The following is a 26,017-nucleotide window of genomic DNA, read 5'->3' on the forward strand; positions in this document are numbered from 1 at the left end:
TAAAACAAAGCTGCTGGGAGTAGCCCATCAATACTGCTGCCTGCAGAATTCCTCCTCCTCCTCCCCTCGGCTGGTCGCCTCGGGGCATGAATTACAGCAGGGCTGGCCTTGAGAGAGACACTGCCGTCTAATTCCATCCCACTCCTGCAAGGCAGATAAATACACCCTGCACTGTGATATATTAGCTCCATGTATTTATTTAGGCATCTGTAAAATCAAGTCCTTAAACCTTCTCATGATGGCAGCATACTGGAAAAGGTGCCCACATCCAACCTGGAGTGCTGGCCTCTAAATCCCCAGCTGTCTTCACATCTCCCAAAAGCTTCTTGGCATTTTTTGGGATGTTTTCCTGCTCCATCCTCCAGCAGGGATGGCAGGGGCCCAGGGAAGGCAGACGTGGTCTTTAGGTGAAGCTTTGTTCTCTGCCTCATCCAGGGCAGTGATGGGCTCTGCCAGCAGCCAGCACAGAGCCTTGCTGCTCCCGAGGTCCCAGATCTGCCTCTCCAAATTATTTGCTCCATGCAGGAATATCAGCCAAGAGCACCAAGGCAGCTGGGTGTTGTCGTGCAAAGAAGCTGCAGGTTGGAAAGTTGTTCAGAGCAGGGAGTAACTCTAACTCCCCTTTTTTTTTTTTTTTTTTTTAAGGGATTAAGAAAAATTGTGATTGATTGCTGAATTGGTCCTAGAGAGGTGCATTTGATGGGGAGGGCAGAGAGAGGGCTCTGGAAAAGGCTGGTAAGGACAGTCACCAGCAGGTATCTCCTCCTCTATGGGATGAGGCAGAGGAGATGAGTGCTCCAGGGATGTTCCAGGGATGCCCCAGGGATGCTCCAAGCTGCCCAGTCCTGCTCCATGCCCTCCCCGAGGTCCAGCAGATGCTGCAGGATGCAGTTTTGTTCCAAACACACACAAACCACACAACACCTCACACCGCTGCAGCCTCTGCTGTGCCCCCAGGTCACTCCTGCTCCATCATCCTGCGTCCCCAGGGACCCAGCCAGGCTGGAGCCAGGGCTGACCCGGGCCTCCCAGCAGGAAAAAGCACAATACTTAAGGAGAAGGAGAGGTCAGTTAAAGTTTAATGTTCAGGCAAATACATCATCCCCTCCACTTAATCAAGCAGCAGCAATTCCTAACGGTAAGGAAAGGATGGCTCTCGTCCCGGTGATAAAAAGGCAGGATTGCTCTGAGTTTTGAGAGATAAGAGGGCTCTATAAAATTGAATGTTTTGTACTATGTCCAACCTGAGATGGCTTTATCTTTTGAAGGTCGGGGCACAGCTGTGCCAGGCCTTGAGCTGAGATGTTTATGATGGGAGATACAGCAGAGATTAGGGGCTTATAGCCACAGCCAGCCCAGGTGTGGGGAATTTGGGTGGCAAAGGGACTGGGTGTTGCAGAAAGGGACAAAACACCTGGGGTGCCTGGAAAAGACCCTTTGCTCATTTCTGGTGTCCCATGGCTTCACCTCACCCCGAGCACAGCATCACCATCACTTGCTCATGTCAAAGCTCTGCAAAACCCATCCTTGGGGTTAAGCACAGGGCTCTGCAGGCAAAGGCAAGGGCACAGCTTGCACCTGTAAAACCTGATGTGCCCAAAGCTCTCTGTGCCTAAGGGCTTCCAGGGCTCATTCCTTTTCCAGCAGGCAGCAAGCCTTCCAGGAACTCATCACCACCAGAAAAGCTCTGTGTGACCCAGAAAGGCCTGGCAGGGCTCTCCACAGCTCTGTGGCTGAGGGCAGATGTCCCCTGGGCTGTGACGGATGAGAAGCACTTCCACTGTCACCCCTGCTGCATTCTGGTGGCTTTCCCAGAGCATCCCAGACTCAGGGGAACAAGGCTTGTCTCTGTCTTTTCCTTTTTCAGTGCCTCTGAGGCAGTTTGGGGTTTACATCTCAAGGTGTTGGTGCACCCAGCAGAGGGGGACAAGGAGGGCTGCCCCAGACATGGCAGCAGAACCTCCAGGCAGTCCCCAAAAGCCACTTGCATGGAGCACCACCCCTTTCCTACAGGACCCCACATGCACCTGAGTCCCAGGGGTGCTGTGGGTACAGGATCCCTGCTCAACCCACCCCACAACAAGCCCCTGGAGCAGACACCCCTCCAGAGCACATGGGGATGTTTTTCTTTTCAATGCACTTTTATTGCTGCTCCTTCCACAGCCCCATGGGGTGGGATTTCAGCCCAGGAGGAGCAGGGGCTGTTTGCCAGCCCTGCCAGGGAAAAGGAGCAGCAGTGGGGAGAGTGCGATGTTCCACCAGCCACCCCTACACCAGGGAGAAGTACAACACCTGCCCCATATCACTGTCCCCTCTCTCCCTTTGCTGCCTCAAAAGAAACCAGTTATGCCCCACAAAGAACTAGTGAAAAAAAAAAAAATTCTGATTTTGGAAGATTTTGGATCATATAAAGATTCAAGTAGCGTTAAGTGAACTAGAAAACCAAGTCCTGTACATCAGCTTATAAAATTTCTAAATAAAATTAAAATTAAAAAAAAAAAAAAAGAAGAAAAGATATGACACATCAGTGCAAGGGATAAGGTGGTACAGCAATACCCCTCCACCCCAGTCCCTGGGACCAAAGCCCCCAGGGAGGCAGGGTTTGGGTGCCACCATTCCACATCCCCTTCCACCACAGAGGTGTCCCCTCATCTGTCTGTCCATCTGTCTGCAGGGTGCCGTGGCTCTAGAAGTCCTGCAGCTGTGAGATCAGGTCATTCTTGTTCTTCAGCAGGAACTTCTCGCAGGCTTCGAAGGTGGAGCAGATGTCAGAGGACAATCCTGCCACGTTGGTGGTGACATAGTTGAGGTACCCCGGTGTAGCCTGGTTGTAGTAAGCCACCTGCAGGGCACAGGACAAGGTGAGCAGGGCACAGGAGAGGAGGGAGCCTCCCTGATGGGCTGTGGGTGACACAGCCACAGCATCCCACCTTGCTCATCTCCTCTGACTCTGGCCAAATGCAGAACCCGGAGCAGACCGTCTCCCCACGTGTGAATTCAGGTGTGGCAGGGTGGGTGGGCAGCGTCACCGACCGAAAGGCCACCACGTAGGGGTCCCTGGGGAGGACAGAGCCTGGTGAGCTGGCACAGCTTGGGTGACAGGGAGCAGGGGTTGGGCTGGACACTCACCCCTTGCTGCAGGGCTTCCGCCGGGACGCCAGGATAACGAAGTCCTGCGGTTTGTTCTCGTGTCTGAGCTTCTGGCTCACCACATGGTAGATCTTGTCGTCATCATCGACCTTCTGGACAAGCTCAGCACTCCTGTGAGGGAAGGAGACCAGTCACAGAAACCCTGAATCTGCGCCTCACACATTTACAGCCCATCACCAGACCCAAAATATTTGGAGGGACCCAAAATTGGTGTTTGCTTGAGCTAAGTGAGGCCTTCAACCCAGACAGAGCCAGGACAGTGTGAAAGGTCTCTAAGAGCAAGCGAGGCAACACCCTGGCTCCCAGAAAAGCCCAAAGGGATGCTCAGGCACAAGCCTCAGAGTCGGGGGTGTGATTTTTGGGGAGCCTGCAGCACTCACACGTAGTGGCTGTCCCACTCGTGCCGGCGCCGCAGGTTGGAGAGCAGGGAGAAGGCTCGACTGGCCGTGATGCAGACGGACATCTCGATGCGGAAGGACAGGAACTTGTCCTCCTCCAGTGTGTACATCCGCACCTTGGGGAGCACAGGGAGCAGCTGGGACTTGTTCCCACTGGGATTTGTCATACTTTAGGGATGAGGGGGAAGGGACAGGGTTTAGTACCTTCTCCTTCTCTCTGGCGAGCGCCCAGTTCGCTTTGGCCACGAGCATCTTGAGCGCAGAGACGTTGTTGTAGCTCAGATAAACCTGGGGTGGGGGCAGCACGTCAGGGGCAGGAGGGAGAGCAGGAGGGGGAGCAGGAGGGGGAGCAGGAGGCAGCAGCTCCCACAGGGAATCATCCTACCTTGTTGCTTTGGTCCCATGGCACAGAGAGCGGCACCTCGGTCTGTTTGCAGGAGACGACGTATTTTCTGCAGGAAAGGAACAGTTTTCCTTATGAGGGGACACAAACCACCCACAGATTGTCCCTGCACCTCAGCCCCGAGCTCCCCTCTTCTCCCTCCTCCATCCCCACATCCCACTCGCTTTGCTGCTCACCGGTCCAGCCGAATTTTTTTCCTAGCACTGGCTTCTCTGTACCTCCTCTCTCCATCCTGATAAATGGGAAAAGGCAATTAGGTTAATAGGAAAAGGAGGAAGAAAAAAAATTCACCTCTTCTTGGGAGTGGGAAAAACATTCAGCAGGGAAGGGCTGGGAGGTGAAGCCCCCTTGCTTGCCAGCTGCCACCCTGGCTACACTGCAGTGATGGTCAGTGATTATTTGTGAGTTATTTCAGCATTGCCACCACACTCTGATCAAGTGATGGGCACTGGCACATGAGGGAAAACCCTTCTTGTGGCTGCAAAGCTGCAAACAGCCCCTGAAACACAAATTGTGTACCCTAGCACCTGAAAATGTGCTCCCCTGGGGAAATAAAAGCCAAAAAAAAGGCAGTTTAGTTTGAAGAAAGTGATAGTGCAGTGTTTTAAAGCAGGTGATAGGAGGTTTTAGGGAGCCCAACTCTGGCCACGAGATGATCTCCATCACAGTGTGAGATCCTGATTTTAAGGCATCAAAAAAATCAGCTGGGCAAGGATCAGCCCCGGAGAGGCTGAGATGTGAGTGTTTGCTTTGCTGCTGTGCTCACAAGACAGATTTCCCTAAATATTTGGATCCCAGAAAATTATGGATTAGGATGCTTTGAAAGGTAAAAAAAACCTCAACATTCCTTCCCCTAAATTATAGAAAAGATGAGCTGGAATTTGCAGGCAATACTCTGTTAAGCCTTGCATGGCTAATACATCTCCATCTCTACACAGGCAAGTGGTTTATTTTATTAGTTATACCGAGCAATCAATTTAATTCACTTGCTATTGAGCAATTTCATTTCCATCATCATAAAACTGCATTTGTTTTGCTGTGAATCCGAGAGCCCTTCGGGGCTGAGTGGGATTCCCAGGGGTCCCATGGTTGGGAAAAGCCAGCCCTGCTCATCCTTACCCCTGGCTCGGGTGCCACCATGGGCAGCGTGCGGGGATGACCCTCCTGGTCCAGCACCACGAAGGTCATGAAGGCGCTGTTGATGTGCCTGCAGCTGATGGACATCTCCTGGCCGTAAGCCTCGGCGCTGACCCCGACCTCCATGCTGCCAGAAAGAAGGGATGAGGGAGTTGAGAGCCACGGGAGGGTGGGATGGGGACCCCTGACACGGGAGGGTGGGATGGGGACCCCTGCCATTCGAGGGTGGGATGGGGACCCCTGACACTGGCACCCACCTGTTTTTGAAGGCATTGTTGACGATGGCTTTGAGCACCACACGGTCTCCGACTTGCGACGGTCCCCGAAAGTGGAACATCTCGATGGCCCTCAGGGTGGGGTGGGCATGGCACAGGCGGCTATGGGGACAGGGGTTACACCCTGGACATGGCCCCACAGCGCCACAGCCCCATGCACCCTCCCTGACCCAGCCAGGGCTGAGGAGACCCCCAAAAATGTCCCACCCAGATTTCAATGGCCAAAGCCAGCCATGAGAAGGAAAAAAAAGCCAACTGCAGTGAGTGTGAACCCTTCCCTGGAGTCCCCCAGCACCACATACCCATGGGGCACCCTGTGCAGCATCACCCACGGGTGACATGCAGGGGACCATCCCTTTTGGAGAGTTCCTACAACTTGGCTATTGCTGCCCTGGCTGTGGCCCCTCCAGGCGTGTCATCCCCCAACCCTGAACCCCGGCTGGGTCACCTGGCTGCGATGGTGGCCACGTTCTCCATCCAGGCCATGATCTGCCCACCGAAGGTGTTGCCCTGGTGGTTGGCATGGGGAGGCAGCACCAGCTCCACGCTCTCCACCCGCGTCTTTTCTGCCGGCACCGCCCCACTGCCATCCCGTGTCTCCAGCTCTGCAGGGGGAAAACAGGGCTCAGAGTGTGGGATAGTTGGTCAGTGGGATCCCTGCCCAGCACCCCACCAGCCCTTGTCGCTCTCCCCACAGCCACCCTCCCATTGCATCATCCCCACACACACTTCCAGGCCCGGGAGTCTGGGATGGTGGGGCTGATGCTCCATGGCCAGGGCATTCCCAAAACTCCACGTGGTGACCACCACCAGCATCCTGCTGAGCAAGTGGGGTGTCACCAGTGGGCCTCAGGGCTATTTTGGAATCCAGGCTGAGGGACACAGTACCAGTTTCCTGGGGGCTGCGGGTGAGGAGGTCCTTGAGGGTGTCCTTGTGCACCAGGCGCATGCGGCGGCGCTCGGCGGCGATGCTGTACTCGATCTTCTCCTCCTCCGTCTGCGGGGTCAGCGGCTTCAGCCTCACCTGCAAAGGGGATGGGGCAGGGTGCAGTCACACTGGGGGATGAGCAGCAGCAGCAAGCAGGTGCCCTCCATACCCAGAGCGGGGCCGAGAGCCTCCCACCATGCATCCCACAAGCACAAGGGATCACTGGCCCATGAAGAAACAGCAGCTGCCATGCTGGAAAGCCCAGCCCAGCCCAGCCCTGCAGAGGCCAGTTCCTTACTGCCTCTGTGCAGGGGCAAGAGAGTCCCCCCCATCCACCAGCCACTGCTCACCTTGCTGCCCAAGGGGCCCTGTGCCACGAAGGTGGCATATGCCTTGCAGATGCTGCAGTGCTTGCCAGTGCACAGGTCTTCGTAGCTCACCTGGATGCCCACCTGGGAGAGAGCACAGCACCCCTGAGAGACAGCTCTGCTCCCCGGGGACCCACAGCCCACCAAGCACCCCTGGCCAGAGCCAGCCAGAGAGGATAGGCACATGGGATTAAAGCTGGGAAACACAGGAGGATTTGGGGATTTGGCCATGTGGCTGGTGGGGACAGGAGCACAGTGAGGGGGATGGGGGCAGGGGCACACACCAACCTCCATGCTGGAGTTAAAGGCTCGGTTCACTTTGGCTTTGATGTTGACAACTTGCCCGACGCTGAAAAACAGGAAGAGGAGAAAGTGCGTGGGGTTACTGGGGGACAACAGCCACTGAGCAACTCCCACTGAGGTGCCATGGCATTACAGCTCACTGCCCGCTGTGGTAAGGCTTCCTGGGACTGTGGGATGTGCCAGATGGCCAGCAGGACATGGGGACAGCCACCCCTGAGATGTGAGAGCAGTGAGATGTCACCCCTGAGCAGCTGTGTGCAAGAGGGTCCCCAGGTCTGGGTGCTGCCAGGACACCTGAGGGGTGCAGAGGTGCCCAAGGCTTGCTCAGCACCCCCTGCCCCTGTGGGCATGCATGCTCCTGCCAGAGCAAACGGATCCTCCAGACTTGCATCCACTGCCCTGCACAACCGGACCAGCCATGGATACCTTGGGACACTGGGAGATGGCAGGAGGCAGGATCCAGCTAGGGCATTTTGCATCATCTCTTAAATGAAAAATCTGCTGGCAGCAAACTGCTGCCCTCCTCTGCACCTTCAGTAAGCTTCAGAGGACACACACAGACAACTCTGCAGCCTGAGCTACTCCACACTGGTACCCGTGGAATGAGCAAATTAAACTTTTCAGTGACACTGACAGCGGTCTTTACCAAATACATTATTAAATCAGGGACATTCCTCTCTCTCTAAAGGAGGCCAGTGCTAGAAAACTGAGTGCAAAAATATACCCTGTAACCACCACTGCTCAAAACTGGAAGAGAGGAAGAGTCAGCATGTGCTTTGACACTGTATTTTCCCCCGTGTCTTCATGCATGACTTCAGCTTCAAATGATCTCTGTAAATGACACGCTCTGCACGTTGGCTCTGGCTGGAGCAGGGGTGGCACGAGCTAGTGCCTCTGGCTGTCCCCCAGCAAGGACCCTGGGCCGGTGACATGCCAGAATGTTAGCAGGGTTACGTGAGCAGCCTCTGTTCCCATGCCATGCCACGTCAGTGGGGTTAAGGCTCCCAACTCACGGCAGCGCTGCGCTAGGCTGGCTGCTCTAGGGCCAAACACGTCCGTACCCGACACGGCTCCTCCCAGCAGGGCTTACAGACGGCTGGCTGGGGCAAAAAGAGAAAGCAAATGGGGGGACAGCGTTAGAGGCGATGGAAGCAGCCAGATGGATGCTCTGGATGGGTTTGTGGCGAGGGGCATGCAAGGGCAAGGGGCCAGGCAGGCAGACTGGCAGCCCCACATGCCTATATATAGTCCCAGAAATACTTTATCTTCTCCGTCCTTATCAAACAGCAGATGCCAGTGCCATAAATGCCACGTGAAGCCCCACTCAGGGGTACGTGTGATCCTGGAGGCTGCGCTTCCACATGGCAGGGCAGTGGGATGGGGAGAATCTGCTGCCCAGCCAGTGATAATTTGGGGTCTCCTCTGTGCCCTCAAGCACCTACAGCTCCTCCCCTGCCTCTCCCCCACAGAGCGAGGGCAGCAGAAAGCACAAACAACAGGGTGAGGAGATCTGACACTAAAGTCTGCCTTCCAACAGCTCTATGGGTAATCCTTGCCAGGCCCTTTCCTCAGAGCCTTAAGCTGGACCACAGCAAGTGGGATCTGAGCCAGAAGCAGCACAAATTCCCTGCCCCCTTGGAGAACTGCCCAGCTCACCCCTGAGGAGGCACAAATGCTTTGCAGGGCTCGATGGAATGCTGTGGAGTGGGGCTTGGGTCTGTTCTCCTGCTCCTGAAACCCATGGGGAAAAGCATCCCAGGCAAAGCTGCCCCTGGAGCAAGGTATCAACCCCACCTCTGCCAGTGGGAGGTGGCACCATGTCCCCACACTGTGGGTTTGTCACGGAGCTGAGCCCCAGGGCAGTGGGCAGCTCATCCCCACTGACCTGCCAGCACCCGATGGGAGAGGGCAAAAATGTCAGTTCAGCATTTCCTGGGAATGACAGCAAAACCCAAGAGTGAGTCAGACTTCCCAGTGCCAAGCAAATCAGCTGAGAGCCAGGGACCCCAGTGCCAGCCCTGGGTACCCACACTGATCCCTGCCCCAGCAGGCAGAACTGCACAGCAGGGAATATGGATCCTATACTGCAGGGATCCTTTACAGCAAGGCAGGAACTGCTGAGCAGCATGGATCCCATATTGCAAGGATCCTATATTGCATGGCAAACACCCACAGAGCCCCCTGGAATGGTACCCATGTAGGAACAGCCAGGCAGCCCCTGCACAAGGGGTGTGGGGGCTCTGAGAGATGAGTAAAGGTGGGTGACAGCACCTGGGCTTACAGGGCTACAAAAGGAGGAGACCACTTCGGGAATGCTGGGTGGGAATGGTGTCAATACTGGGAGCCTGTGGAGGATGAGGGCAGAACCCTGGCAGGATTTTTGTCCCCTCTGGTCACACCCTCAGGTCAGGAGAAACATTGTCCCCTGACACACCAGAGCCCAAGGGCTGCATGAATGAGAGGGGGCACCTCTGTGAGGCAGCCCAGGGGATGCCAGGACCAGCGTGGGATGGGATTTTGGCCAAGCAATGTCCAGCTTAATGCACCTCACAAAGCCGGGAGGTTCCACCGCCCGCAGCACCCGCCGGGTGGATGAGCCCCACCGTGCCTCAGCCACCCACACGGCCGCTCCAGAAGCACGATTTGCAAGATTTGAGTTTTCCACAGCACTAAATCAGAGCTGCTTCCTGAACAAAGCCAGGGAGGAGCTGGCGTTGGGGGAAATACCGGGAAGCCAACCCAGCAGGAGCTCCCCAGGCGACCAGACAGCGGATAAATCAGAGCAGACAGTCCGTCCGCAGCCCTGCGGCGGAGACAGCGCCTCAGTCCCTGGCTGCCCTGCGAGCCTGGCACTGCCACAGCACCTCCTCCTCGCCCAGGCATGCTCTCCCTGCTCCAGCTCCAGCCCCTGTCCACGTTGCAGCTGGCAGATGGGAAAAACCCCTGCGTTTGCCTGCGCATGCCCTGCCGGTGCGCGGAGTATTTACCTAATGGTGTGCTCAAAATAGATATCATCCATGGAAGCTGTGACGCACGGGCAGCCGGCGTGTCTCTCGGCTGGAAAAGGAAAAACAAACTGCATCAGCAACCTGCGGCAGCGTGCTGAGGGTGTGAGTGGCACGAGTGCTCCTCTGGCCCAGGCTGGTGACAATGCAGCCAGCATCTCTTTCCCTGCTTATGCCAATTTCTGGGGGCAAGAGTGGGATTTGGGGTTTCTCCTCCCACAGCAACGTGGGTTTGCAGATGTTGAAAGGTTTGGTGTGTTTTGCTGGTGTTTGCCTTCCCTCCATGCCTTTGCAGCTCTGGGGATGCACCGGCAGCATCATGATACCATCTCCCCGTACACAGCAAATATTTCAAAGCCTCTCTGCCGGTGCGACTTTCCCTGGGACTCCAGGAACCTCAGACTGCAAAACTGCTCTGGGAACCTCATCCAACTGCAGAATTGCACCCATTTCCCTGTCATAGCCTCCCTGTGCCTGGCTGAGCTGGTGAACTCCATCGCTTCCCAGTGAGTGGAGGAGCTCAGCCCCTGGCTGCTGCTGGGATGCCACCAGCCTGGTGTCCCCATGCCCTGCACACCAGGCAAGGAAAAGGACAGCATTATAGACGAAGCAGGCATGGATTTTGATCTCTCCCCAAGCCAGCACGCATGCTGCAGCGCACGTCTCCTCCCCTCCTTGTCCTGCTCCTGTTTGCTCCCTAATTACTCAGCAAAATGGCATGACGTGGGTCCCCAGCTGGCGTCACTCCGAGGCACGGTGCTGGGCTGCCAGCGATGCTGGCCATCAGTCGGATCCTGTGGGCTCTGCCTGGTGCCTTCCCCGGCAGCCCAGCAGGACGGGAGGGTGGCTCACCAGAGAGGCAGGCGGCCGTGTCGATCCACTTGAGCAGCTGGCCGGTGCTGAGCTCGCCGCGGTGGTTGGTGTGGCAGGGCAGCACCAGCTGGCTCATCTGCACCTCGGTGGGGTTGCGGGCAGCCGGGGGGCTCGCCATGGCCCCCGGCGCCTCCTCCCGCTCCTCTGGCTCCCGGGCACGTGGCGGAGAGGTCGAGCCCTGTGGGGCACAAAAGCTCTGTTTGACCCAAAAAAAGCAAATTTGCAAAGGGAAGCAAATCGCCTGAGGGAGCAGTGATCCATGCAGACCCTCCCCAGGAGAACTCAGCCCTACACGGCCCCAGACACCACCAAAACCCACCCAGCCCTTGCCAAAGACAAGGTGCCCACAGCCAAAAGGAAAAAAAAAACCCTCTAAAAAAAGCTCCACAGGGGATTACTCCAGGTTTCCAGACCATTTATTACCCAATCCCACTGCTCCCTCCTCAACACCACACAAAACCCCAAAGGCAATCACTCCTCTGGGAAGGAATTTTTCTCCCTGACAGCTTCATTTCTTCCTCTTCATTTCCCAGCACAGGGTGGGTTTGCTCTCCTGGACAGTGGTCCACACCTTCCACCAACCAAAGCTTCCAAAGGAAACACTGGAAGCTGTGTGCTACAAGCAGCAGAGGATGACATCCTCAGTTTGGGGTTGTTTGGGCAGTAAAATCCGTTCTTTGTTGATTTGTCCATTTTCTGGGCACAGAGAGGCTCCCCTGGCACCCCGGGGGGAGGCAGGGGGGAGAGAGAGGAGGTGCTGGCAGGGAAAATAGCTGATGAGAGATGTCAAGTGAGTCGTGTTACACAAGGGGTGAACTCAGTTAGCCCGGTGAGTAACTGAGGAGACACGAGGAGCTGTCTGGGCTTCGTCACAGCCCTTCCTTCCGTTTTCTGCTCCCGCTGCAGCTCCTGCTCTCAGCACTTGTTGCCAGAGTCCCACTGCAACAGCTTCTTTGCCCTTTGCTTTGCCCAGATTCTTTTAAAGATGGGATTATGCTGAAAATGAAGCTTTCCCGACTACCCTGAGCTCACTGCCTCTCAGAATAGCATTTTTCTCCAGCGGGTCTAACCTCTGTTTCCATAGCTACTGGTACACGACATCCCGGGAACGGCACAAACCTTGCCTCAGCAGAGAAGGAGATGAGTCGCCACGCCAAGCCGATGGCAAAGGGTCCCCCATCCCGCAGGGAGATGGACCCTCGGCCACCAGAGCCCCTCCAGCGGGCTCCAAACCCCTCTGTGAACCTCCCGGGCTGCTTCCCAGCAGGCAGAGGCGCCTACACGAGTACCACACAGCTATTTTGGGAAGCCGGCAGGCTCTGGGGTACGAGCCAGCAATGCAAAGAGCTCCAAAGCCGCCTGCTGCAGAGTGAGCAGACAGCCTGGCCAGAGATCCCGCCGGTCATTTTCCCGGCTTTTGACATTTCTGGGTTTTAGGGAAGAAGCTGCTACCCGTGGGAAGAGCCCTGAGGTAGCCAGCGTGAGGTCAGGGATGCTGATGGGGAGGGAACGTGTTGGGAGAGGATGCAGCCAGGTCCGGTGCAGGGCTGGGAGCAGCTCCTGGCACGGGGTGGCATCTGCCTGGCACAGGCTGGGTTAGTAGCCGCCGGCACAACGGGTTAGTTGCACGGCACGAGGGGTACCTGGAGGCCATTGCAACAGAAGCTCAAGATCTCTTCAGGGCCTACAAAACTCTCCTTGACCATTTTTAAGAGACACCTGGAAAGGAGAAGAGTGGCTCTGGTTACAGAAGGACTGGCAGAGACAGGGGTGGCTGTTTCCCGGCAGGGACACAGCGTGTGTGGCAGCTTGTCACACCCTGTCCCCACATCCCATGCTGACGTCCCTCCCCACACTCCTGACCTATGGCCAGCACCTATCAGGGGACTGTCAGAGCTGAAATGGAGAAGGACAGACCTGGGCCAGGTGCCTGCCATTCCGTGGGGGTCAGGTCCCACCCTCACCAGCCGTGACGAAAGAGTCCCAGCTATTTTGGGGTGCTGGACCAAGCACAGGGTGCAGGGCCATGGCCAACCCCTCAGTCAGGGATGCTGTGTCAGTGCTCCCCGTGTTGCTACATGTGACAGAGGACTGTGCCTTGAAGCTCCCCTGGCCGGAGCGGTGACACCACCGCAGTCACAAGACAGCCAGGAGTGTATTTTTGGCAGCAGGCAGGGCTGAGGCTGCCACGGGTGGTACCAGGGGCAGCAAATGGAAAGCACCCGACGCCAGCAATGCCATTGTGCCCTGCTCCAACCTCTCTGCCTGTGAAGCCCTGGCAGTCCCCAAGGGCATTGTGTGTCCTTGGGTGCCTGCAGGCTCCCGGGCCACGTGCAAGGTGACTGTGTCCCAGCTGGACATTGTGGAGGCATTGCAAGGAAAGGCAGCGTGGAAGCTGCAGCAAAAGCAAGTGGAAGAGGCTTTATATTTACTGTATTGCATTTAAACATAACACGGCCCGGACCTTGGCATGCCCTCAGCTTCCCAGCACACATCCCTCTCCCATGCAGGTACAAGCAGGCTGCTGGAGGCAGCAGCTCCTTTCCCGAGGGATGGGATTGACTGATTTTGGCACAGGGTTTAAAAAGTGAGAGCTGTAGATTTGCCTCCTGCATCATCAGGAGTTGGGAGTCACACAGAGTGTGCCCAATGTGGTTGGTACAAAACCAGGGTGCTCAGGTGCCCTACAGACATAAACAACACCACTGAGCCTCTCACAGCCTCCCACCCTGCCTCAGCAGCACTGGGTTTTGCTTTCCTCAGCCCCATGACTTTTTCCCTAGCCCCGTGACCTCTCCAGCCTTGTTATTGAGGTTTAGGAGCTTCCTGGTGGCTCACCTGCCCTTGCCCAGTGCAAGAGTTACTCTCCTGTTTAACAAGACAGGTTTGCTGCCCAACTGCAGACACAGGGCAGTGGTGGTGCCTGGGGGTGGTCCTGTTACACCCCATAGCCCCAGCCTACAGCACCAGACAGACATTCCTCAGAAGCCCAAACCTGCTGCTGGCCCAGCAATCGTGTCACCTTGTCCCTTGGGTTGTGTTAGCAGGAGGAGGGGGAAAAAACCAGAGCTGTTGGCTTTGCATCATCCCCTTGCTATTTCCCAGGAGGCCCCAGCCCACACTCCCACCCTGGGGAAAGGGAGTGCCCCAGCCACACTCCAGAGACCCGGAACCGTTCAGCCGCTGGGTATTTATGGAGTATTTGTTATTGAAACTAAGCGAGCAAGTGTCTGTCCTCATTAAAATCTTCAGCCTCACTCAGCTGTCACATTTTTAAAGCTGTTGACTGATGCAGCCCTCGGGTCACCATGGCAACGGGATGCAGTACCCAGGCGATGATGCTCTTACTCTGTCACCCCTCGAGTGACCCACTTCTACCCAAAAAAAAAAAAAGTTTGCATTAGGAAAAAAAACCCTTCCAGAAGAATATTTTCCTTGCCTCCTGCCACGCTCACTTCCTGTGCTGCCGAAGGCATAAGGAGCCCACAGAGCAAAACAGGGAAGACACAGAGGGGAAGACACACCAACAACTCTGCAAATACTGGGGAGAGGAACCCCATGGCACCCCACAGCTCTCCTATACCCTGGCAGAAGGGTGTCCCACAGCACCAAGACATCCACAAGCTCCAGGAAAGGTTTCTGCTGTGAAATTCAGTGTTGGCCTCTTCAGAAATCACCAGGGGACCACTACTGTGCATGAATTTCCACCACAAACCCTCGTGGGTCCTGCAGCCCCCCGGGACAATGCTGGGCAGAGATGCAGGAGAACAGTTGTTCCCCCGAATCCTTGAGCCCATTTAAAGCAGGGTGTTTGCTTTAGCCACCCACAAGACAGTGGATGAGAGGGAGGGACAAGAGTGAAACTGGGGTGGGGGTCCCCAGTGCTGGGCTTTGGGGGGGTCTGGGCAGGGCAGGGCAGCCTCGCACCTTGAGCCACCCCAAACTGCCCTCAGAGCTTTCTCACCACCCTACTGCCACCTCCAGACACCTAATCCCCATTTTCCCTCACCTGGCTCTCTCTCCTACCCCCAGCCCCTCAGTGTAACCTTACCCCTCCCTGGAAGTATTTAAAGAAGAAAAGGGGGGTGATGGTGGGGAGGAAAGCGGCGACAATGAAGTTCTCATGGGGGATTATTGGTGTATAATTGAGCAATATCCATGGTAACAAGCAAATCTGCACGCGTTAAAAAATTACCGTGACCTACTTTGGGAAATTCTGCCATCTTGACAGGGCAGTGAGGGCTGTCCATCTCCTAAGACCTGGCCTGCCAGTCCCACTGCCAGCAGCAGCAAAGCCCTGGGGCAAGTGGCACTGGAGGCATCCAGCACAGCTCAGCTCCATCACCCCATGCCCATCGGGATGGAAAAGGGTCCCCAGGATGAGCCCTGCCACTCAGGATGTGACCTGCCACTCAGGATGTGACCTGTCACTCAGGATGTGGCTCCACTGGGACAAGAGGGACTGAGCTGCCAGGTCACAGAACAGTGAGGAAACACAGCAGCTCCCTGCAGCAGGTTTCAGCGGGACCTCAGGAGGGTGGCCAGTCCAGGAGAAAGGCCAGGACACACTGCAAGTGGTATTTTTGGGACCACACATCATGTTTCTTTAGAGACCATGGAGCAAAACAAGGCATGGGGCCAGGAAAGTGCAAATCAAGGGTCAAAGGCAAGAGTGGGACACAGGATGACTCCTCTTACAAGGGGCTGATGGTTTTCCAGCCATCACCCACGGAAAAGCTTTGCTCAGGGACACCTCCAGCACCCTCACATCCCTCTCCACCACAGGGTGAAGCATCCCCAGCCCTGGCCATGTCCACAGCCCCATGCCCACTCCTGCCCAAGTGCTCTTGGCTGCTCTTGTGAGGCTCCTGGGAAGGCTGGTGCTGGTTTGCCAGCACAGGGGCGAAGTGCCCCAGGGAGTGTCCCAGGGGGCAAAGGTCTGACTCCAGTGCAGGGGGAGAACAGAGCCACATGTCACCCTGGTACAGCTGTAAACACCGCCAGGGCCAAAATTCACACACATGGGGACACCCAACAGCATCGCCCAGCCCTGGCACCTTTGCCCTGCCACCCATGGCGTTCCCAGGGAGGAGACTGCTGTAAGATCAACACAACAATGCTTCAGACCACCACAGTCGAGCTCACCAAGCTGGAAACCACCAGAGTGGAGACCAAGCTGGTGCAAAGGTCTACACCCTGGTGGACTTAACTGTGTGGTCTCCACAATGGGGGTCACCATGGCTGAGACCACTGGGGTGGAAAACACCCAGGTGAACACCATGGTGGTGCGGTGGTGTCCACCATGGTAGTCACCATGGCCAAAGCCACCTCATTTGAGACTACTGGGGTGGAGACCACCATGGCATCGTGCCACCCACCCAGCCAGTGCCACCACATCCCCCTGCCCTCCCACGCCGCCACTATTCCCAGCAGCCCTATGCCCATGCTTCCTAAATATCTGCCCCTGCTTTTTAGTGAAGAGCAGCTGTTTCAAGCCAAAGGCCCCTGGCATTCCTCTTCTCACACCCAGAATAATCAGGGGAGGTTGATATGTTCCCAGCTCTCGCCTGCTGTCCCCGCTGCAGCCGGAGGGTGCCACGTCCCCATGGACAAGTCGCCAGTGCTAACCACGATGGAGCAGCAGCACGGCTCGCTGCAAACCCCAAAGGCAAGAAAACACCATCCGAGTGAGCAGGGAGGCACAAGGGGTTTTCACCCCACATCTTCCTCCTTGAAGAGCCGCCCAGTGCCGCTGCGAGCCAAGAGAAGCCGCCTAGAGTGGCACTCTCCCCAGCAGCTCCCGCTCACACAGCCCTGGGGTTCCCCCCCTTTTCCCCATCGTCCCCAGCTCCCCCCAGCCCTCACCTCAGCCAGAAGAAGCTGAGCATTTGCGGGAGGTGTTGAGGCGACGGCTGGCTCGGAGGAGAAGCGTCCGGACACCTGCGGGCGCGGGCGTCGAGGCCAGGCTGGCGCGGAGCCCTGGGACGGGGCCAGCGCACACCCCCTCCCGCTTCCTTAAATATGGCCATGCAGAACTTTTCTTAAGGTAGCGCTTGGCAGATCTGCGCTCGCCTGGAAAATGGCCGGCGCTCCGGAGCTTGGCTCTGGATGCAGGAGGGAATGTGTCGGGCTGGCTGCAGAGCCAGGGAGCGGCGGGAGGCATCGGCGAGCTGCCAGCAGCTCCGCGGAGAGAGGTGCTGATGCCTCCTTCATCCCTCCGCAGCGAGCGGCTCCTGGGGTGAGGTCCCCTCCTGGAGCCCACTCAGCATCCTCTTGTCCCCCCATCACCTCAGCAAGGGGTGCTCAGTTAAACTTGTGAACTTAAATTGCTGGAAATATCAGTATTTTCCCCAGAGCCGCAGGTGCCAACACCAAAATCACTGTACGGAAAAGCCTCGACAAACTTCTCCGAAGCCAATCTGATCCACACAGCTGCTCCCTGGCCCTGCTGCCTTTGAAGTACCTCTGACAGGGCTTGTCACAAAAACCCCTTTTTTTTCCCCTTAACAAGGAAATAAAATGCAAATTGCCATGTCACCGCATTAATGACTGTTGGGTTTAGTGGAGATGTTGTTCTATTTGTATTTGATTTACACACTTTTACAAGTGAATCTTGGTAATCAACCTACAAGAGTTTGATCAAAGCTCTTGGCAGGCACCGGCAGCACAAGTATTGCCACTGGAAAGCCAGCAGAGAAATAATTAAGCAATTCCAACAGGAAATAAGGCCCCACTTTTTTGTTGTTGTTGTTGTTGTTGTAAATAAGAATAACAAAGCACTGGAACAGAGCAAAAGTCCCTGCCTCAGCAACCTAAATTTTAGGCTGGACATGGAAAATGTTCATCAAAACTCCTCGGCAGGGGAGGTGGGACACCTGGATAGCTCTGCAAGAGCTGGGCCAGGCAGGGATGGAGCTGGGGCCAAACTCAGGGTGATGCCTCCCCCCGAGGGGGTTTGGAGCCTTTGGGGGATGGAGGAAGCAGCGCTGCATTGCACCAGGTGATTGATCAGATTATGGTGATGGAGATTCTCTCTGGAAGAAGATTGTTGCCTGAGGTCTTTAACCCCACCGAGCATTCAGCTCACTTGGATAAAATCTACAATTCTTCATTCTGAGAGCAGGAACAGGGAGGCCCCTCTGCCCTGCACAACCCCTTCCATGTCTTGCAGGTAACTTTGCACACCGAGATGCGATTAAATTCCACCATTTCAGCAAAGAGTGCTTCCTTTAAAGGATCCTCTTTTGGGACAGCAAATCAGATAATTTCTGACCACGACGGTTTTCTACCCGCTTGCAGCAGCCCAAGTGCCCTGCAAAACAGATTGCAGCAAGCGTCCTCCAGAACATCTCCCCACCTTTAGCACGGAGGCGCCTGGCCAGGAAGCTCTTCAGGGATCTCTCCCTCCCTCCTTAGGACTGTTTGTTTCTGCAGCCAGAGATTAGGATCAAAAGGTTTGTTCCATGTAGGGAAAACGATTCTTCCCACTCCTCAGAGTCAGAGGGAACAGCACAATTAGAAACACTTCAGATGCTTGACCCACGCTCCAGCCTCCAAACAAAAGTTGCAAGGAGAGGGTTGATGTTTTCCAGGCCCAATTAGCATAATGTTGTAATTCCCGAGCTCTCGGGCTGCCTGCATCCCTTCGCCTCGGCCGCCCAGCGAGCACTCGCCGGCACCAGCTCCTTCCTTCTGATCCATCACCATATGCCCGTCTTTTACAGTTCTTTGGTGCGTGATGCTCAGAGAGTGGATAATTAGCTAAATGAATTAATTGACATTCATACTTGTAATTAGCCATCGGTTACAAGCAGCTATTCTCCTTGGGACAGCTAAAATTTCTCAGGGATCGGTGTTAAAATACTGGAAAATCGTTCGGGGTAAACACCGCGGGCCGGGCTCTGCCTCGGCTGTAGGAACCGCCGCACGGTAAACAAGCCCGTGCAAAAGCAGAGCAGGCTGTGGAACGTGTTGGATCTGCCGCTGCTGCTCGGGAGGAGGAGAACTTTCCAGCTTCGGAAGAAATGCGGGCCAGATGGGCAGCCTCCAGCCGGCAGCTCCCACCAGCTCCCGGGTAACCCTTTCCACCCCCACTTACGGGAGAGTTCGCAGCGAGGCCCCGGCAGTGGAGGCTGCTCATGCAAAGCGATGGGAATTGGATGTCGTGAGTGTTAATTAAATCATTAATTACTGCTGAGTGCGGGGGAAAAAAGTGACCTATTGGTTTTACAGCGTCTTGGAGTAGTTGGGAGGATGGATTGCTTTGGGGTTAGGCAGTGGGTGGAAGGGGCTGTGGCATGAGGCGGGTTTGTGCTGAATTGTAGGTTTTCTCAGATTTTAAGGGGATGCTGGTGCAGCCGTAGGTAATCCCAGCACCCTGTGAGGCCAGGAGTGGGACCCACACTAGGGACAGGGTTAGGGGAGACTGAGACCCCAGCCCTGCTTTACTGCTGGGGGAGACCACAACACCAGGGGCTTGGACAGGTTTTCAGGGTGCCCCAAAGTGCCCTTAGCAGGGATCCCACTCCCAGCAATGGGGTGCAGTCATCACCTACAATCCCCTGGCCACATAGTCACTGACAATCAGCACCCACAGCCCCTGAGAGGGGATGCGCAGGGACCCCACACCCCCAGAATGTAGCAGGGGTGGGTGAGCTGAATGTCTCTTCTCCCTGGAAAAGGCTCCCCAAAACCTGGGTGCTGAAGGGAAGAAGGGAGTGCAGCACACAGGCACTGCCATACAAATGGCTCGTTATGGAAAAGAGGAAAAAAAGTGATACTAATGCACTTCATAAATCAAACTCTGGTCTCTTGCTGCATCAGGAGCTCTGCACCACCAGGGAGGAGAGCCTCAGCTGGGGGTACAAAGGACACCAGGGAGGATGTGCCCTCCAACCTCTTGGGGACCAGCATTACCTTGGGCCACCCTCTCATCCTGACAGGCTCTGCTACACTCAGCCGCTCTGGCTGGCACAGAGGCAGTGGGATGGGGTGATAGGACAGGGTGATAAACTGGCACCCCACAAGCCTGGGTCTCCCTCAGAGTAGGGCTCTCCCACGACTCCTGGCACGGAATCAGGGCTGCATCACTCTGCCAGGAGTCCTGTTCTTGGCTCCTCCAAGCTATCAAAGCTTTAGATTTCCCTGGCAGCGCCTGGAGTTAAAAGGCTGGGGAAAGGGACAAAAAGAAGCCAATCTCAGAAGCGAGGCAGCGGGAAAGGCTGGGCCAAGGAGCTGTCATGCCACCCCTTCAGCTACTACACACCCCGGTAGGTTCTAAAACACACTGCACAAGATAGGAGGGAGGCTAATTTTTCTTTAGCTGCAGACAAAAAACCAAAAAAATTTTTAAAAAAATTCAATTACAAGGTAACCTATTTTTCAACTCCTCCATTGGTATTTACTTAATTTCAAGGCCAGCTTGCCTGCTTGCCAGGGAGAGGATGATGGAGGCTGTATGCCACAGGGCTGAGCCAGGCTCTGGCTCGCTCTGGCGTTTCGTTTGGGTGTAATTGAGACACCAAAGCCCAGAGCAATGAGGGTTTGTTTGAACGGGGCAGCATGTGACAAGGGACACCCAGGCAGCGTCCAGCCCTGACAGGGATGGGGAGCCCCAGAGGTTCCTTGGTGCTTGCAGGGCAGCAGGAAAAGGCCAGTGGGAAGCAGGACTTTCTGGAGAAGGCTTGGGAGGCGCTGGTGGCCCATATGGGCAGGGACTGCAAGGGGGGTCCATGGGGACAGGAATAGCTCCAGGGGTCCACAAGAGCAGGGAGAGCCCCGGAAAATCCATGAGGACAGGAGCACTCAGGGGGTACATGAGGACAGGGCTGTGCCAGGGCAGTCCAGGAACACTTGGACAACCTGAGGGGTTACACAGATTCAGGACAGGTGTGGGCACACGGGGACAGGACACTGGGGGTACACAGGGACAGAGACACCCACGGGAGGGGGTGGGACCGGCACAGGATGCCGGGGGTACGCGGGGACAGGAACCCCTGGGGGCCACAGGGACACAGGGCACAGGAGGACACAGGGGCATGGGGGGACACACGGACACAAGACACGGGGGACATACGGACACGGGAGGACACAAGACATGGGGGGACACACAGACACGGGAGGGGACACAAGACACGGGGGACACACGGACACGGGAGGGGACACACGGACACGGGAGGGGACACACGGACACGGGAGGACACACGGACACGGGAGGGGACACACGGACACGGGAGGACACACGGACACGGGAGGGTACACACGGACACGGGTGACACACGGACACGGGGGACATATGGACACGGGTGACACACGGACACGGGAGGGTACACACGGACACGGGAGGAGACACACGCACACGGGAGGGGACACACGGACACGGGAGGACACACGGACACGGGAGGGGACACACGGACACAGGAGCGGACACACGGACACGGGAGGGGACACACGGACACGGGGCACACACGGACACGGGAGGGGACACACGGACACGGGAGGGGACACACGGACACGGGAGGGGACACACACGGCACCCCCGCGGGTCCGGGCGGTACCGGCGCTGCCGCGCGCCGCCAGGGGGCGCCGTTGGTCCGAGCGGCAGCGCTGCTCCCCCCGCCCCCCCGGCCCGGCCCAGCGCCGCGACCCGCCCCGCCTGTCCCCGCCTGTCCCCGCCTGTCCCCGCGGCCGGGGGCGGGCACCGCGGGGGGACGGCGCCCTCCGGCACCCCCCGGGCCCCCAGGAGCGGGGAGGGCGGGAGGCAAGGGGGGTGAGAGGAGGAGGAGGAGGGCAGGGGCGGGGCGAGGCTCCGCCAATGGGCGCGCGGCGGTTTCAAGAAGCCCCTTCCGCGCCCCGCCCCGCCCGCTCGGCGCCGCGCGGCCCCGGGGGGGACACGGAGCGAGGGGGGAGGGAACGGGCCGGGATAGGGACCGGGCTACGGTACGGCCCCGCCGCCCGCCCCCTGCCCGCCTTCCTGCCGGCCTGGGGGAGGGGAGCGACGGCAAGGCATCGCACCCACGCGTGTCCGCCGCGCTTCGGGTGCTGCCGGCGCGGGGCTTCGCCGCCGCGTCCCGCCGGACACATCGTCCCCACGCGCGGGGCTGCCGGGCCAGGGTGGCACTCGCCCCCTGGTTACGGTGGGGACGCCCCCCAGGCCTTTATCAATAATGCAGGGTTATTAATTATGCGATTTAATTAATTATGCGCATGCAGCATCTACCAGCGGATCGCTGCTGCTGCTGCCTTCATAAAAAGCCTTTTGCTGGTTGGGATTCTGCACGCAGGCCTTGGGCTCCGGAGCCGGTTAAGGCACCGGCGATGTTTTGGCACCGATGATGTTTTGGCCAACGCCGACCTCCCTCCAGCACCGACCTCCCTCCAACCGCCGGCACAGCTGCGCGGGTAAACAGGAAACCCCAACACCGCAGCTCCCGCCAGACCCAGAAACCCCAACCCCACTAAAGACTCCTTCCCAAAAACATCGGCGGCTCCGCGGGCGTGGGGCGGGCTGGGAGAGGGGATGGGTGGCAGCCCCGCGGTGCCGCTGCCCGCCTGCCTGCGCCGGGTTCATTTGAATGCGAGCCATGCAGAGCGCTCGCCACCGCCACCGAGGTGTGGAAATCTCGCCCAGACGAGGAGGGGGTTCTTCCTGCTCGCAGGTTTAGAGGGGAAAAAGCCTTGTTAGAAGACAGGGAATTTTAGACAGCAAATGCAGCCCCTCTCAATGGCTGCACTGCGCTCCAGGAAGGCTGTGAAATGGAGGGGTTAGTTTTGGGGGGGATGCAGGGAGTGTGTGGTGCCCCAGTTGGCTGCAAGCCCCTCTCCTGTCTTCCCCATCAGCACCTCCAGCAGACATCATGCCCTGGAGTTTTGGTTTCCCATGGGAAAAGGGAATACCAGGCTGGCAGCAATATGAAAACAAAACAACCTATAGCTTGGTCAAAACTGAAATTCAAAATCCAAACTGCCACCAGCGGTGCCTGGTGGAAGGACAGTCCTGCAGCAGGCTGGAGTGCAGTGTCCTGGGCAGGAATGCAGCCTGCCCAGGTCTGTGTCCAGCTGGAATGGCAGTGGTGCCCATCTGCAAGAGCACACTGCCCACACACCCACTATGGACAAGGGCCATGTCACTTCAGAGGCTCACAGAGCCATTAGATCTACTGAATAGACCCCTGCGCCTTGGTAAGAGTAGGGCAAAATTAAAGATGGAAATTTTTTAAATGTATTTATTTTTACAGGTGATGTTCCAGCAAAATATTCCCAGTGCATTGATAAGCACAGGCATCCTTCCCAGCGATGGGCATCCTAAACAGCCCCAGTTGGAAGCTGCCAGGCAGTGATGGACCAACACTTTCAAGGAAGGAGCCAGGAGAAGGGAAGCTGCTCTGGGAGGTCAGGAAAGGCCAACTAACCACCAAAACTTGGGAGCATTTTGGTGTCATGACGAGTCCTGGTGACAGGGGCTTGAGGGCTCCTTTCTGCTCCCGGGAGGCCAGGGATGGGTGCAGGGATGTCGCCAGCCCAGGCCAGAGGCAATAAAGCGCCTGGAGTGATGCAGCAAAACAGGATGGAATCGCATGTCGAAATAAATCATCCATGGAGGCAAGGCAGGGAGGAGGAGGAGGTTTTCTGCTGTCGAGCCTCCCTGTATCTAACAAAGCCTCAGAAACCCCAGGTGAGCAGCAAGAGCTGGGGCAGGATCTGGCTGGCTGTGACCCCAGCTGTCCCAGAGCGGAGCTGGTTCTGACCAGGCACCCCGCTGCTCCAGCTCTCCCAGGAGCTGGTTTTTCCATCCCTTCCCAGCTCCCGCGGCTTCACCTTGTGGCAGGCAATGCACAGAGCTGCCAGGAGTGATAAAATGGCTGTCCCCCAAATTTATGGAGTTTATCTGTGAATAACTCTTGGAGGTGAAACAGGCGTTGAGCCGGAGAGGAGGAAGGCTTTACTTCGGGAAAAAACTCTCCCAGGGGCAACGCAGGGCAGGCAGGAGGCTAGACCCAGCTCCAGGGATCAGCAGGGATGTGCCCCATGCCCCCCAGCTCCCCCAGCTTGTGGGGCTGGAGCATGGCTGGGGTGAGCTCGCCGCTCGCCCACGCTGGGGGAAGCCGAGGGCTCGTTTCCCATCCGCAGCGTGTTTATTAGGAGCTAAGTCATGAAGAGGCTTTGGCACATCTCCGTCGCTCCCGTGGAGCATGTTTAGCACAGCAGAGATCGCTGCTTCTTCCAACAGCACGTGCATGCCCGGGATTTCCACGCCGGCCAGGCATTGTGCCCCATGCTCTCTTCCCATGCCAATCTGTTCTTCTCCCCCCAAAAAAGGGTCGTATCGATGAGCTATGGAGCAGCACCCTGATTCCTGGGGAAGCACAGCTGAGGCTGAGCAGGCTGGAGCCTCCCCCTCATACCCCCTCCCCACTCTGCTGCAGTAACATCCATCCTAAGTTTCTGAGCCTCTTCTAATTTTGGAGGCCGTTAGCAAAGCAGGCGCTGTTGCAGCCAAACGAGGCTGCCAATGTTTCCTTTAAAAGCTGCTTTCACTCCGAAGGACTCTTCTAGATGGTTTGCTTTTAATAGCAGGCTGCAGGGTGCAACGCCCAGCTCGTGGCCAGGGCTGTCTTTGGAGCAAGAAGGAACTGGATGGCATTGGGAGCAGGACTGGAGACGTGCAGAGTGCCACACACATCCATCGTGGGCCATGGCAAGGCAACTTTCCCGGTTCAGACCAGCAAAGATCCTCACCTCCTTGCAGAGCTGATCCCACACAGCCCATTTCCTCCTTTCCCTCATCAGCTCTCGGGGAAATGTTTACAGCAGAGGGGGATAGATACAGCCCCTAATTGTGGTGATACCTCAGGGGAGAAGAAGAGGCCAGAGGAGCCATGGAGAAGCAGGAGGCAGTGAGGTCAGCGCACTGGTAGGTGTGAGTGCTTTGAAAAACCCAATTGCTGCTTCAGTATATCCAGATTCAGGAAAATGAAGCTGAAGTGTGAAAAATGAAAGTGAAAAGATAGGAACCAACCCACGGCTATTTATTCTAAAAATACTGACCTAAATACTTAAGCGCACATATAAAAGTAGTTGTCTTTGCTGATTTCCTTTATGAGAGTCTCCTGGTTTGGTTATTATTTCACTCAGAAACCAGAAGATGAGGATTTTTGGAGACATGGAGACTGTGTTCTAGCCTGGCACTCCAAAAGTCTTTTGCCCAAAGCTGTATGCCCAAATGTCATCTGAAAGCCCAGCTTTGAAATTCACTCATTAAGCTAACGAAGCCCTGTGGTGAGCAGCCCACGCCTCCACCGATTTGAATAGGAAAGGCTTTGGATGGCTCTCGTGTTTCCTGCTGGGTGGGATGATGGCAGTGGCCATGGGCACACTGTGGGCATGGCAAAGCCCCCAGAAGAGATTTAGGAGCAGAGGGAGGCACTGGGATAGTGGCACAAAGCATCCCTCAGCTTGTAGCACTGGCAGAGCTGGGCTACAGTTCCCATCTGGGCTGTTGCACACATCTGGTTGGGGTTCACATCTGGGCTGTTTGTTTCCCCCAGGCTGTTGTTGCAGGCAGTCAGCAGCCTTTGCCCACTCCTCACTCATCTGGCAGCAACCAGGACCAGGGTGTGGGGAGGCTGTGGGCAGCCTAAATCCTGAACCTGGCTCAGTGCAAAACTCCTGGGACCAGTGACATGACACAACTGGCACAGCGGGGCCATGGCAGAGGAGCATTGCTGTCCTGCAGGCAGCCCTCTAACTAGGTATTTTGGGGTTTCCCACATCCTGGCAGGTGTTTGGGCCAAGTGCTGGGGTGGATGGTGAGGGAAACCCAGCTGCAGAGCCCCAGGCAGTGCATGGGGACCCCTGTGCTGTCACAGCCCCCCATGCGGCACTGTGACCTGCTCTGCACGACCTTCCTGGGGAAGATTATGAAAGTGCATTACGTGTGGAGGCAAAACGGATGGAGGAGCGGGCAGGAGTGCTGGGTCAGCAAGTCGTGCAGGCTGGATGTGAGCGGTGAGTGCTCAGAGGGAGAAGGGAGAGACCACACTGAAAACGGTAAAGGTAAAAGCTCAGGGAAGGGGGGGAAGTGGCTCCCTGCCTGCAGGTCCCAGCAGGGAGAGCCAGTCACAGCGTTTCCTTATGACAAAGTGAAGGTGCAAGCCAGGGAAACATGGGCTTGATAAA

At 56.7% G+C, this 26,017-nt stretch overlaps 1 protein-coding gene across 2 annotated transcripts; it reads right to left on the reverse strand.

Moving 5' to 3' along the window:
- Positions 1–1,061: 1,061 nt before the first annotated feature.
- Positions 1,062–16,858, reverse strand: ACOT11 (acyl-CoA thioesterase 11). Of its 2 annotated transcripts, XM_085067512.1 has the most exons (18): positions 16,706–16,858; positions 12,484–12,559; positions 10,820–11,018; positions 9,950–10,019; positions 8,024–8,062; positions 6,948–7,008; positions 6,642–6,743; positions 6,252–6,387; positions 5,812–5,968; positions 5,346–5,465; positions 5,071–5,215; positions 4,128–4,183; positions 3,934–4,000; positions 3,753–3,836; positions 3,531–3,664; positions 3,130–3,261; positions 2,931–3,057; positions 1,062–2,842 (listed from the first exon to the last, which is right to left on the reverse strand). In XM_085067512.1, the coding sequence occupies exons 1-18, from the start codon at positions 16,726–16,728 to the stop codon at positions 2,687–2,689; spliced, it is 1,884 nt and encodes a 627-aa protein (XP_084923638.1). In that variant the 5' UTR covers positions 16,729–16,858; the 3' UTR covers positions 1,062–2,686. The 2 variants fall into 2 exon arrangements, with proteins under 2 accessions (XP_084923638.1, XP_084923639.1); XM_085067513.1 differs by lacking the exon at positions 8,024–8,062.
- Positions 16,859–26,017: the final 9,159 nt, after the last annotated feature.

The sequence above is a fragment of the Lichenostomus cassidix genome, chromosome 8 (assembly GCF_008360975.1).
Source record: "Lichenostomus cassidix isolate B80296 chromosome 8, HeHo_3.0, whole genome shotgun sequence".
NCBI classification, from domain to species: Eukaryota; Metazoa; Chordata; class Aves; order Passeriformes; family Meliphagidae; genus Lichenostomus; species Lichenostomus cassidix.